Genomic DNA, 15135 nt, shown 5'->3' on the forward strand with positions numbered 1-15135 from the left:
CAACATGCAGCTGTTTTGCTGAGTCTACCATTCAGTAACAGGACTCATGACCTCAGTAGGTAGTCTAATATAGACAATTTCACCGGATGAAAGAAAACACTGCCATTTAAAGAATTAGAACTACTATTACCAGAATCATCAATTAAGTTTATGAAATTTAAAACACCTTTAACATACTTTTGTTGTTACGTCACTTACAATTTAATGAATTAAGATTCACACAAATTCAGAGTCTACCAATTAGTCCAAATGAGAAATTCAGAAAGCTTAGTCCTGGAAAAGACTAAAGAGACGTTAAACTAAGTTGGACTGTATGCACTAGATTTTCCCTCCTAGTCTAACAACATTAAAAAAAGTGCATTTTGGAACTAAAGTCATGCCTGTAGATGGTAAAGATCATCATTGGACATCTGACACCAATCTTCCAGCATTCAGCTCAATTCACACATGCTAGCGTTCAATAACATACCTGCGTTTCCATCTCCATCATTCTTTGTTTGGTCTCTTTCAGTTCAGCCTGAGTTTCCGCTTCTCTCAATCGGACTGTCATCAGCTCATCCTGTAGCTCATTCACTGTGTTTTTTCTGGGAGGGTCTTTCCATCTTCCAGTGGTACGAGCTAGATGACGCTAAAAAAAAATATACCATGGCATTGCTGATAATGCCTGATCTTTCCTGGTGTTCTCTTATTTCATTTAAGGTCTCAGAGTTATATGGGGACAAGTTGCTACAGTGCTCCTGTTTGTCCTAAAAACTAGAAACCTACAGAAACTTACTAATTTTAAGAACAGACAATTAAAAAGCTGAAGACAGCCATACCTAACTACAGTAAATCAGTGAATTGCAAGTATATCCTGAGACTTTTGCCTGTTTCTAGCTCTTAGTAACATTTAGTGAAGTAGGAGTACGGATCAAGTACTTCCTTTCTACCAGAATGGTTAGCTGGTAGCACAGGCTCTCTACCATCTATACAACTAGGGACCAATTTATAACATACTTTTGAAGTCATATTTCTTGTGGCAGCTGCATTTACAGATTTTCTCACCTCAGCAGCTTGATCCACAATCACTGGTTTCCACTTGATCTCTACATCTCAAAATTTCTTAGTCTTTTGCTTTATCATCATTCATTGCAAATAAAAATTGCTAGAAGTGTATTGCTACCCATACCTGCCAGTGTTCCTCCAAATCTTTGACTTGTTGCCTTAGTTCTTTGAGACCCATCAGAGCTTCTGCTTCTCTTAATTTTACCGCAATCAGTTCTTCTTGTAGTCTAGCAACATTTTCCTCATCAGGGAGAGAGCTGTTCCTCTGCAACAAGGACCATCCTCTTAAATATGTATTTGAATAAAACTGTGCTTAGTGAGAGCCACTCCAAGAATACAGACATGGAATGATAACTCTTACTACTAAGCAAACATTCTCAATTACACATCCCTTGCAAAATGAAATCCCTCAAAAATCTAAGTTCCTGGATATAGCAAGCGTGTATAAATATCTTTCAACTGCCAGCTACAGAAAAAAATTTACGAGGTAGTTTTAGGCATTTGGACTTCCAGACTTCCCCAGATGGTATCCATAACAAAGCATTGTTTACACTGTTTTGCAGACGTCATCAAAAATAGGGAGATAAATCTGAAAGATTTTGAGCTAGTTGATAAAAGCAAAGCAAACAAGGAACTGAAATTACACCTTTAGAATTACAAATTTTGTTTAGACTTACAGGAAAAATAATAAATGGAAATTTATTTGGGGGGAAGTAGGTCATCTGCCTTGGAAAAGGAGAAAAGGTATGTTGATAAAGGAACCATCCATTAATATTTATAAACAACAACCAGTCAAGAAAAGGTCTTACAGATGAAAGCACATGAATGTTTACAAAAACACATGAAGAAAAAGTAGAAAGACTAAAGAAAGCTAAACAGAAAACAGAAACACACATAGCAGGAGTGACCTGGGGAAAGTAAAATAGTGATGAAAGCATAATAATGGAAGTCTGGGAAAAAACAGATGGGGAAAAAAAAAGGACAGTCTGCCTAACTACAATATCCCTACACCAAATCATTGGTCACCAAATACTTGAAGTTGAACTGTGCTTCATCACTTTCTACTTTATTTTGCAGTAGTAATTTTCAGCAAAATCAAGTATTTTTGTAGATATGTAATACTGTGACAGTTGCCAGGTTTTCTTGAGAGTTGAGAGTAAAGAACATTATTAACATTAACAGAACACAGCACAATAGCCATTTATTAGCATCTCCATGTTTCAAAATCATGGGATCCAGTTACTGCCAAATATAGGAAATGATAGGGTGTGTTTCTGAATGTTTACATCGCTGTCAGTATAGCCATGCAAGTCTTGGGTTACTGAGCAGAATTTTCCCAGATTACATGACACATCACTAACAGCAGTAAAGAGCTGTATTTGTAGGAATTTGAGGGAGTTAGCTTCAGTCACTTTCTCATATGCTTAAGTTCATTATGACAGACTGAAATACTACTGTACATCTGAATTTGTCTGGTACACTGGAATTTCCCCCACTACTCCATTTTTTTCACATTTAAGTTTTCAGTGAATGCTATCTTCATGCTGATGAAGGTTAGATAAAGAAACAGTCTCTTTTTGAACTTTGAAAAATACCTTAGATCATGAATTCTTACCAATGTTCAGTACTGTGAAAACTACCACACTACTAGACTGTCAGACTCCCATCAAGCCCCTCAGATAATTAAAAAAGAAAAATCTCAACTCCAGTGGGTTAATCTAATTAGCTAGCAAGTTTGGGCCACATTCTTGAGTATACAGCTCTTTAAAATTTCCATGAGGAAACATTTTCCAAAGCCAATACAACAGGATCTGAAAAGTGTGCTTTATGTTAGGTCAGTTAGCGGGGTTTTTCTTTCCTTATTTTCCTATTTTACTTTGCAGTTAAGTTTTTCTTCAAAGAAAGGTAAATGTTTGACAGTTGGATTGAGTACAGCTTGAACTCTGGCATCAGTAAGTTACAAGCTGCGATGGCACCCAAAAAGCAGTAGAGATTTTGATACTAAACAGTGGAGCTATTCTTCCCCTGCCCATAATCGGATAAAGTGGGAGGCACTCAGGAACTCAAGACCTGGGAATGGTAACATTAATTCTTTCCTCCTCCCCTCCCAAACTATTTAGTTTCACATCATCTCAATACTCACCCTAAGCCTACTGCTTTTGTTGCACAATATAATTTTGAAACAATTGATGTTTACTGTAAAGACTCCACCAGAATCCCAAGTTTTCCACTGCAGTGGCTTCAGGACCAGGAGAAAAGTGATCTGTTTTTCACAAACCTTTCCCAGTGCAAACAGATCTTAGTTTTTTTGCTATATTAAGCATCTTGCAATCATGAAAACATAGAAGAGAAGATTCTAGAGCACAGTTATAAAGAATTACAGGGACCTGTATTCTGTTTCTAGTGCTATTTTACACAGAGGGTCCTGGTTTGATTTACCTTTTCCATCTCTAGAACTTTATCTTGCATCTCCTTCAGGGCACAATGGGATTCTGCTTCACTCAGCCTGGCTTGGACCAGCTCTTTTTCCAGCTGTAGCACAAAGTCTTCACTGTATCGTGAACTGCATTTATGCTACAAAGTTTGCAGAAATATGTTTAGTATGAAGCACGGATGGTTTGAAAGGGGTTTTATATGCCAAACTTGGAGTGAAAAGTACATTCAAATGCTTAACATTAGGAACACTAGCTTAAGATCAACAAAAGTGCTTACCTTATACAAGTCTATTAACATGTCCATCCAGACTGCTAACATTAAGAACCCTAATGCTATGCCTCTCAAACAACTGCACCTCCACACAGCCAAATGTGTGAGACCAAACCAAGACGCCTATTAGTACTGATGAGCAACAACTCACACTTTTGTCTCATTGTTACCCAAACTGAAAAATTCTTAAAGGATCTGTGATTCTTTTGTGATATGCAGAAAAAAGATGCTTAGGAAAGACTAACTAATTACAAAGTTAATACAAGTATCTCTCTTGATACCTACTCACTTAAACTCCAATTCAACAGAAGCCTTCCATAATCTTGGATTTAAAATAAAGCCATGTATGCTTCAATGCACAAACACTTTGGCTTGCCTCTTTCTTCCACTCCAACCCTTGGCTCTCGTTTGCTCACACTATACATATTCCTTCTGAGATTCTCTTCTACGGCAAGCCCTCTGGATTTAGGAGAAAAGTCCAGGCACAAATAGCAGTATAGCTAGCCCCTTCTAGACAGACAGCATAGGCCCAAGCTACAAAGAAACTTGGTTCTTTCCATACAGGACTTACTCCAATACTATCCCCAGACAGCTTTGCACACCCAAACACATTCCCTCAGTAATAAAAGAGCAGTTCAGAACTTAAGGTCACCCTTTCCAAACTTCGGGAGGAAGGGAAAAAGCCACAGTTCTGCTCAAGTAAGTTAATTCACCGTTAACTTATTTCTTGACTGTTGATTAGCTGGAATTAAAAGTAAGATCTATCCTTTCACTTGCTAAAGCACAATTTTATGAAACTGCATCTTTCAACAGATGCATCCAACTGAAGTCATACTAAGCATTTGTATTCAAAAGCCCCACTTAACTTTTTCCTCCAGTCAATAGTTACAAAATAATTTTTCTTTCTTTCTTGGGTCACTTTAAAATGACTTGGATTCACCACAGATTGTCAGGCTTACTTGACAGGCCATGCCATAATCAACATTTAAATTTCTGGTTTAGGGAAAAAAAAAAAAAAAAAAAAGGGGGGCTGAAATCCCCGAAGCACCGTTGCCTAGTTGCTGAGTATGCATAGCTACCCTGAAAATTAAGTTTAAAGGGAAATCATTTAATACATCTTTGGTGCCATTAACTAGACTGTGAAGAATAACTACTATACTTGGATTCATAGATGAAGTTTTATGCAATTAACAATGCAACTTTAAAATCCATATAGTCTTCAGTATACTAAAGATACAACTATTTCTTACTTTATTTTATGTTTGCATCAAACAATTCAGATTTCTGCATATAAAAACAGCTGACAAAATTAACAGAAAAGTCTTCAGTGCCATATGCTTCTGTTAGGGTGTGACATTCCCTGACCTTTAATGCACAAACCAAAGGTAAACAGGACAAAAAAAAACATTTACAACATGTAACTACAAGGTCAAGGAAATGGGTTTTCATTTATTTTTATACTTCTGCATGCCAACTAAGCCTTTCATCATGACAGAGTACAATGCAAATTCAAAATCTACACTAACCTCAGTGTTACCATTTGTAGTATTTCATATATATATGTCTACAGGGAACTATAATGGAGGGGATATATACAAAGCATTAAGAGGGAAATATAGCTCATTCAGGCAGTCTTTAGTGTCATTGAGACTATCCATTTAAGCACTCGTCCTACTTAACTGTGCAGTTGAATAAACACGAAACAACATACAAAGATCGTAGTATATTTAATATTAATTTTCCCTTATACAATACTAATTTAATTCATATTCTTTTCAACCCACATAGTGTCTTTGCCTCAGCAAGCAGTGGAGGTAGCCCTGATTTGAGTGTAAGGAGAGGATGGGTGGACAATGCTGATGCATTTCTACAATTGCTTCATGTTATATGGGAGCATGAGTAGCATATGTAACAACACGCAGACGCAGAGAACAGGCAACAGCTCTTTCTTATTCCCTGGCTGTTTGTACAAGTTCATCAGGTGATACACACAGCAACTTAAATGGACTCTGCAGTTCTTGTTCCAGATTCTGCTTATGATACATATGGAAGAAGAACAAATGCAGTGTTCTTTCTTCAGGTAAGAAGTCCTCTTGTACTTTCCAGGAAATTGAGAAAAAACAGCAGATTTGAAGAGCTGCATACATCCTGATTTTCCAACAATAAGCAAGTGTACTCTAAATCATTGTCGTGGTTTAACCCCAGCCAGCAACTAAGCACCACGCAGCTGCTCACTCACTCCCCCCCATCCAGTGGGATGGGGGAGAAAATCAGGAAAAGAAGTAAAACTCCTGGGTTGAGATAAGAACGATTTAATAGAACAGAAAAGAAGAAACTAATAATGATAATGATAACACTAATAAAATGACAACAGTAGTAATAAAAGGATTGGAATGTACAAATGATGCGCAGGGCAATTGCTCACCACCCGCTGACCGACACCCAGCCAGTCACCGAGCGGCGATTCCCCGCCCCCACTTCCCAGTTCCTAAACTAGATGGGATGTGACATGGTATGGAATACACTGTTGGCCAGTTTGGGTCAGGTGCCCTGGCTGGGCATGAGAAGCTGAAAAATCCTTGACTCTAGTCTAAACACTACTGAGCAACAACTGAAAACATCAGTGTTATCAACATTCTTCACATACTGAACTCAAAACATAGCACTGTACCAGCTACTAGGAAGACAGCTAACTCTATCCCAGCTGAAACCAGGACAATCATTTTGGACTACAAAAAACTAACTAATGTTTGTCAAATAATAAGCAATGGAGAGTGTAAGAAAAGTTACTTATCCAGTTTCAGGCACAAGTCGTGCCTTCTTTAAATCTGTCTTCAGATTTCAACTGCTTAAGGAATATGTTAGAAGTACTTATCTATTTAGCCACAGCAAACTTCAAATCTAGTCCTGACAGACTGGAAAAAAATACAGCCAAGATCAAAACAGATTAAAAAACAATATTCACAAGTTCAAAGTTGTGATTTTTGCTCCTTAAAAAAACAACACACAATTTCAATAATTTTATATATAAAGGTAACACAAGTTTATAGACAAAACAATGTTTGAAAACTACTTTAGGAGTGACATCTTTAGCAAAAGATCTGCTTTTATATATTTGCCTTAAGCACTAGAATTTGTGACAAAAACTACAATGTGAATCCAGATTTCCAGGCACCAGCCAAACATTTTAACCACAGTAACACTGTTTTTCTTGGCTGTGTTGAAAAGATGTCTGTAATATAAAGCACTAAAAAAGTAGTTCTACAGCTATCTACTTCTGAAAGAAACAAGTCCTTGTTTGGCTTCACACAACTGGATTTATTTTCCCTTAACTTCTTTTAAAAGATCTCAGAAATAGTAAGATCTCACAGACTGACACAACCGTTCCTAATATTATCTTGGCCAATGACAGACTATTACATGTAATTACAGAATGCTTGCCCAGCTAACTTTTTTTACACATATAAGCACTAACTGTAGTACTTCACTAAATACAATATTTTTATCTTCTGCTTTTTGGTTGCAAATGAGAATGTAGTATAAAAAAGTATACTGTAAAACAAAGTGAAGCCTTCCATAAGGTTGCAACACTCATTTACAAGCATATATTTCCTATATCAATTATCATGCTCTTAATTATTATCAGTCATTTTAGCATGAGTTCCCAAAAAGAAACTACACATTATTGAGTTGCTGTAACAATAACCAAATACATGGCTATAAATTACCTTGCAAAATGCATATGCTTCCATCTGAATGTTTAGTCAATTAAAATTCTATCTTTACATAATACACCTGAAGAGCCTATTTAAAAATAAGATGTGAAGCAATTTTAGCTTGAACTGCCTCTCATTTCTCAGATTCAATTTTCAAACATTCAGACTGATGAACTGAGTAATCATTGAAAATTAGAGTATCACTGGAAAAGACTGAGATTCGTGTTCTGGAGGTGTTAGGTTATTCATTTTTATACATCCAGCAGAAGCTACCTTTTTCATTTAGAAACACCAGGAGAAGAAGAACAGAGGAAAAAAAACTTCAGCACATGATTATCAGGACAAAGTTAGAACACTCTGATTACTCTCACCCCTAACTCCTCAAATACCATCGTTCTTAGCATGCCTCAAAAGAAAACCTTCTGTATTCTGTTGAAGTCAGGCACAGCTTCCCCCATGCAGTTCTTGATTTACTAGCAGTATGAGGAAGGAACCACCTTCCTCTTAATCTTTTGGTTACCCACCACATCTAGAAGTCTTTGGCAAGTTTCTATATTTAAAGATTAGACATGCCAAAGACAGATTAGTACCATTCTCTTCAAAACCAGTCAGGCAAATATTTAGGTAGCTGAAGCACTGACTCCAAGAGCACTTCAGAATATTGTTAGCTTTACAATTATTTTTTCCTAGTTATCAATATAAAAGATTGTACATGTTAAACACTCTTACACTGACAGAGTTGCTCTCTACCAAGATGTAAAAGTTCGCATCCAAAGTAAAATTAAGTGTGACAGTTAATATGTGATTTATTACATGATCATTAGTACTATTTTCAGGTTGTCTGGGAGAAGTATTACAGCAGAATTTCACTTCCTTTCACTAAGAAACAATGGTAAGAACCACCTCTCTAAGTAGACTCAATACTTTGTAATGAAGTCATTCTGGTTCAACTAAAAACTCCCTATAAATACTTCAGCACAGGAAAAATTAAAGTTGTACATCATTAGCGCTTCTGGTGTTGGATTTCAGTCAAAAGAAAACTCCTCTACCCATCTCTGTATTCAGCCTTACAAGGAAATGCTGCAGTGAAGAATTTCTTCATACACACACACATCCTGTAGGCACTTTCAATACTTACCTTTAAGGCATCCAACTTATGCCATCAAATCTCATAGAACAGATAGAATAAACCCTAGATAATACTTAAATACAAATGCATAACCTTTTTACAAAGGACATATTAGCCTTCTTAGAAATAGTACGGTTTAGATAATTTTTTTGCTACCAACAAAACAAAAAACCCTACTCTTATTTCTCCTGCCTCATGATTTACAAGTAAAAGTGGGCTGTGTTTTGTTTTCTTTTTTTTTTAATTCCCATAGTGTTGTTCAAAAGAGGCAGCCACAAGTATCCTTAGGCAGTTATTTTCATACATTCCTATTCAGAAATTCATACCCAAACTTTACAGTTTCTATCATGCTGAAACGGACAACTCATGATTTGAAAAGATGTAGATTATAAAATATGTAGGATAGATGCTGTACCTTTAAATAAGTACAGATGAACTATGCAGCCATTTATAAGTTCACTGTGCAATCATTTTTGCTAATCATACACAAAACTGAAATAATTGGAGAAAAAAACACATTAAAGCAAATATTCGTAAGACAATACAGAAGAAGAGTATTGCCAAGAGCAAAGCCACCAGCACTAGGAAGTGGCAAAAAGATTTATCAGTGTACTCAAAGTGAAATGCCAAAATTCAAAAGAAATTCATGGATTTCCACTAGGTGGTGGCCTAAGTGCACACAGCCATTGACATTTGCTGCTCCTACATCCATGCTCGGAAACAACGTTAAAAGCCCGTTCAATTACAAATCTTACTAATGCAGCAGAATCTAGGGAACTACTAATTGAAAACATATTAACACCTTCACCACGTTGTCTAAGTTAATTCAGACTCAAAACCACAGTACTATTCCTTACACTTCAAAATTAGTCAGCTACTAGGTGCAAATCCCTCTATAACCACATGGATTTACAGCTTCAGTTCCACGCATAGTCAGACTATTTCCTACAGTCATGTTCAGATTTAAGTGGAGGAAAACAAGGCTGCAAGCATGCAGGCTCTTAAATTAACTGCCCATTCTTGCATTTTACTTATTCATCACTCCTGCAGTACCTGTCCAATCTTCTGCCCTCACAGCTCCAGTCCAGCCAATTTTGCAATCCACAGTTATCTATAGTTTTGCTCAGGACCAGTTCCCATGCCTAACCAACCTGCCAGGCTTTCCCATCATTGCTACTTAATAAGGTCCCCAGCATAATTAAAAGCATTACCTTTAAAAGTCACATTACCTATCAATTAACCAATAGATAAAAATAGCATTTTAGTCTCTTTTAATAACTTTCAATTGAGTACAGGTAATTAACATGGATGCCTCCAGAAACACATGCCAAAAGCACGGGTACTATTGTAATCAGACAGTAAACAGCTGGCTACCCATGTCTATAAACATTTCTCATTTTATTTCACTTGAAAGATTACAACATATCTAAATTTTGGAAAGCGTCACTAGAACATCCCCATCTTCCTAATCATAATTTCTCCGTGTTTTTTTCCCTAAAGAAATTGCTGAAGTTAAATAAAAAGCAGCACTACACATTACAGAGTAACAGCTCATTAATAACTATTTGCAACTACTCTAAAAGATGTACCTTTTTTACACTGAAATGCATTAAACAGACATAATAAACTATTTCTGTAATGTTGCATTTAAGTTACGATTTCTTTTCAGTCTAACAGTAAATCTCATCTCCACCTTCCAAGATGAGATACAAGTATTTCCCAGAGCTTTGGTGGAAGATGTGTAAAACAAACTGCTATATTGCCTGTAAGGGACCTGGTAAGCAGCTGCAGTATGCTGTAGTTCTAAAAAAATTATATTTCATACACCTAAAATGCCTAGGGCTTCAGACAAGTACTTGGATACCACTTACTTAAAACAATATGAACACGTTCACATCAACACTGCTAGTGCACAGTTTATTCAGCAAGCGAAGACTACTGAAACTCTTTCCCTCCCTCTCTCAAGATACCAAGCACTTTGTAAGCAGCTTAGAGAAAGTAACTTCAGTCTTACAGTAACGGTCTGAAGTCTTGCACAAAACACTACCTAAAACACATAGTACATACAAACATAGTACTACATACAGCTGCTAAAAGTTATTTTCTGCTCTATATGCATATAACCCCCCACCTTTTAATAGTCCTGTAGTTCCAAACTCGGGGACAATGCCCTCCTATTTTTGCAAGCAGCAAATTTAAGCAAGCTAGGAAAAAAAATATAGGTACACAGAAGAAACGTTAACATGGAAGAGACTGACTTAAATGAGAAGCTAGGTAAAGGCATTATGAATCGCAAATTTGAGTATTCAGAGGGATGCAATTTGCAGTGGCTAGATTCTTAGCATTAGGAGCTACCAAAGGTTTTGGGGTGGGGGGTTTGTTAGTATTTCTTCAGTGGTGGTGGGGTTTTGGGTTGTTTTTTTGTCGTTGTTGAGTTTTTGGCTCAGTGTGTTTTGTTGTGGTTTGTGTTTTTTTACTTTAAACTAATAACTTGCATCTATCCAGGGTTATGAATCTCATCTATCAGTAAGAACAGACCAAAATATCACTTAGTCCAATTTGTGTAATTTTAAGAATGCAAATCACAATGAACAAGCATTGACAAGGACAGCACAGAGACCATGTCATGATGAGGAAAAATAAACACAAGTGAGTGAAAAAGATGAGATGATGTGCTGCCAGGCTCCTTACCCATTGCTGCTGCTGTTGGAGCTCCCTGATGGTATTCTCAGCTTGCTCCAGTTTAGTAATGGCCTCATCACTCTGCTGTTTGATGGTGGCCAGCTCCCGTTTTATGAGGTAGTTTTCCTCAGCCTCCTGGGCCCTTGTCACTTGTCCCTTAGGACATAATTTATTTTTTTTTAAGCAGTTGAGGACAAACCCAAGAAAGACTGCCTTTATGATGCTTAGTTGCTTATTTCATCAGATTGGTTTTGCAAAGAGCATAGAGTACAATTGGTAGAAATTTTAGGACAAGGTAGTACTAAATAGCTGCTTTAGTACTTTATTACAAGGTTTAGCATCCGTTCAGCAAGCACAATTGCGTACTTGCATTCAATAAAATTCCTTTCATGCAATATTACTCAGTTGTACATGCACAGATTTAAGTTCGCAATATTCAATTTCAGTGTTAATACAGTGTCTTAGAATCCATTTGTCATAGGAATTTGTACCAAAATTTTACATTAGGTTAGGAAAATTATTATAACGTGCAGGTATTGGGTTTATATATTTTTAGTAAACAACATGAAACAAGTTTCTAGCAAGAGATTAGGTCTATATTTATTCCAAATCAGCAAAGCAGGGACAGAGTATAGCATGCAAATATGCATGCATTAAAGCAGTTTGGGGTTTTTTGAGAGTAGGAAGAGAGTCATACAGTAAAAGACTAAAAGACTATACCTGTATCAATCTATCTGCCAAGGAAGCACTTTCCTACAAAGGAAAAATTCAGACAGGAATAAGGAAAAGAAAAACCAAAAAACAAAGGAGTGATAATAGTGACAAAAAAGACAAGAGCTGAGAGAAAGAAAATGCCCAAATTCTACCCATTTTCTGTACAAACTCTTTTTGCGAAATTAACAACTCTTCATATAAATTAAGGTAACTCAGCCTGAAAGTCCCAGGAAGCAGCCTTTTCTGCAATAGATTTAACACAGTCCATCTTTGATACAAGAAGGCCTCAAAGCCAGATTTCCATAACACTTAAAATTCACCTACAGGAGACTGGGTATTTTTATCCCAATGGCTTGCTTCCCTAATTAACAAAAGTTACTGATACAGTATCTGATACAAACTAGTAGACAGATGCAAGACATGGTCTATGGTCCATCCACAACACGAAAGGAAGGCATAATCTGAGCACAAAGGAAACTCCACTAAGCACTGAGGCATTCATTCATGCAGAACTAAAGCTTCCGAAAAGATGAAACGGGAAAGTTAAATGGTGCAAACTGACAGACACAAGTAGAAAATTTCAACTATGACAGCTAATATTTTGTTTTACTGAACTCTTGCAGTAACTCACTTGAGCAGTTCATAGATTCTCTTTCCTTGCCACAGTTTTGCAAGAAAGAAATTTTCATTTATGCACACTGACAAGCACTATATTCCCCCCCAGCTGCACATTTAATTAATTTCTACTCTATCACCCTTGAAAGCAGTGCAATTTTTGCAGATGCTACAACAGATAACAGATCTATTTGCAGACTATCTTTGCCCTTGGAACATTTATTAAAATTAAAAGTTCAAACTGGTTGATAAGAGCTATTACTCAGCAGTTAAGGTAAGATGTTTGTCATTAAGGTACACTAAGGAAATCACGACTAAATCATATAGGTTAGGATAAGAAAAAAATATTTTAAAAATAAGTTTACAACAGAAGAACTGAATGTGTTTGTTCACACTTCATGATCTGTTGTTCAGATGCTGTGATGATAATGATCTTCAGAAATTCTTAATAATAGGTAATATTTTCCCATTTTGAAATGTTCTAATTCCAGTCAGAATGGGATACTCTGAAAGTGAATTCTGAAATTTTAAGTACAGAATTTGGAAAAGCAGTAGCATCTGGCAGTTCATCATGGACTTCCTAATTAAAAAAAAAAAAAAAATATCTGATTTCAAGCCTCTGCAAGTTAAGTATAAAACAGGGATATTTACTATTAATTTGCCAAGAGCATTGAAGTGATTCACTACAGCTTTAACTTCTTAAAAAAGTCTGCTCTTTTCAGTTAATTTTATCAGCACTTCAATATTAGAAACAAAGATGTTAATAAAATTGTATTTTTGTCACAACTTCCACAATATGTCCTTGTTATGTGCATTTTTCCAAACTAAATTCAGAAATCAATTAATTAGAATTTGATGTAGATTGACTGTTTTTCCAAGAAACTGTAACAGATTTAACATCTGAAGTGTGGCATCTTTCAACTATGTCACTCTAAATCGAATCTTTACCATTTTCTTCCCTGTGAAACACAAACAACTGTTTGCAACTTACAAGAGCATTCAATTGCATTTATTGAAAGATAGTTGCCATTCATGGTTAAGATGGACAAGAATGTTCTCATTCTAGAGCAGACCAGCTCAGATGCAATCTGTCATAGGAAGCATGATACCAGAATATAGGAGAGGCCATTGGAGATCAATGCCTGCATGTTGGCAGCGTATCAACAACAGTTATCATGCATACTTTTAAAGTTATATCCAATTACAAAGAAGCCTAACAAAACTCTATTCCAGACTAAATCTGTCAGAAAGAAGTCTTAAAAGATATCCTCCCCCCGTGTACGCAAAATTGCTACAAAAATTCAAAACTACATAAAACAAATTAATGGCAGCAGACTTCCTGTACTGAATATGAATGCTGCAACAACGCCCCTCTACTGCTGTATTTGCTAGCAATGAAGTAATCTGCTTCCATCTCCATCTCTCTCTGGTCATTGGTAGGTCTGTCGTTTTGCTCCTACATAAAAACACCCAGCAACTTCAGATTTTCAAAATTGAGGATCTCTCACAATAACCTCTTTTCCACCCAAGCAGTCCACTATTTCACGTAGTCTCCTGGACTTTGAGCAGATGCTTTTAATTCAGAAAGAAAACAATACAACACAAGTTGGGTATGTCAAAATGTTTGATTTCATATTCTCTAAGAGCCAGACAACAACCTTAAACACTTACAAGCACTGACCCTAATTGCTTTGTTATTGCCATGCTATTTGACTAAGCACTGTTAGTAAACACCATAGATTAGCAGGAAAAACAGTAAGCTATAATTCTGAGATTTCCACTTCATATAATAAAGTTGCCATCAATTTAAGTATAAATTAACACAGATTAAATCTAATCACCAACATACTTACTTTTTCTAATGTTTCAATGCGCTGTTTTAGGAGTCTATTTTCAGTTCGTAACCTCTGGAAGGTAAACAGTTCAGAATTGTATTTCTCAAGTTATGAATTGGAAGTCTGATAAAAGCCAAGCAAGCTAACAATGCTTTTATCTCATCACATCTATGAAAATCAATATAAATACAAAAATAATTAGTGACCCCTTTAACATCCTTTTATATGATGTACTAACTCAAAAGATGAGTTTAAACAGCTTGATACAGTGAAGATGAGAAGTCTTGTGTTATACGAAAGCATCTGTGTTGCATTAGATGAAAGCAGTTTGTCTGCAGGTGAACCACAGGGCTTAACCACAGATGAGACTTGACAGCTTCCTCTTCATAAACAGAGCCGGACACAGTCTTCATGGTTAAGGGACATTAAAGTGCACTCCCTGCACTATGGCAGGGTAATGAGAAAGCTACAAAGGTTCCTTCCTTTTCCTCCCAATAATTTATGTTAGATTATATAATAAAGGGTATTTAATCTGTAAGGTTATACTGAGAATTATTTACCTCGGATGCCCCAGAAGTGAGAAAGAATTGTACCAAATTACATATTTTACCAGTGCATTTCCTGTAAATTTTAGCAGTCAGCATTCAGATGAAGGGATCCATATCCCTAAGAATAGAGCCGTGGATATCAGTTC

General features: G+C 36.3%; 1 protein-coding gene across 1 annotated transcript in view; it reads right to left on the reverse strand.

Moving 5' to 3' along the window:
• The window catches only part of EVI5 (ecotropic viral integration site 5), an 87731-nt gene that overhangs the window by 44867 nt on the left and 27729 nt on the right, over nt 1-15135 (reverse strand). The window contains exons 11-16 of the mRNA XM_010582641.1: nt 14460-14513; nt 11998-12030; nt 11287-11433; nt 3484-3618; nt 1169-1309; nt 470-628 (exon numbers count right to left, since the gene is read on the reverse strand). Of these exons, the coding sequence (XP_010580943.1) occupies nt 470-628; nt 1169-1309; nt 3484-3618; nt 11287-11433; nt 11998-12030; nt 14460-14513 (669 nt within the window). The remainder of the gene's footprint in view (nt 1-469; nt 629-1168; nt 1310-3483; nt 3619-11286; nt 11434-11997; nt 12031-14459; nt 14514-15135) is intronic.

The sequence above is a fragment of the Haliaeetus leucocephalus genome, unplaced genomic scaffold, assembly GCF_000737465.1.
Source record: "Haliaeetus leucocephalus isolate CR32 unplaced genomic scaffold, Haliaeetus_leucocephalus-4.0 Scaffold848, whole genome shotgun sequence".
Taxonomy (NCBI): Eukaryota; Metazoa; Chordata; class Aves; order Accipitriformes; family Accipitridae; genus Haliaeetus; species Haliaeetus leucocephalus.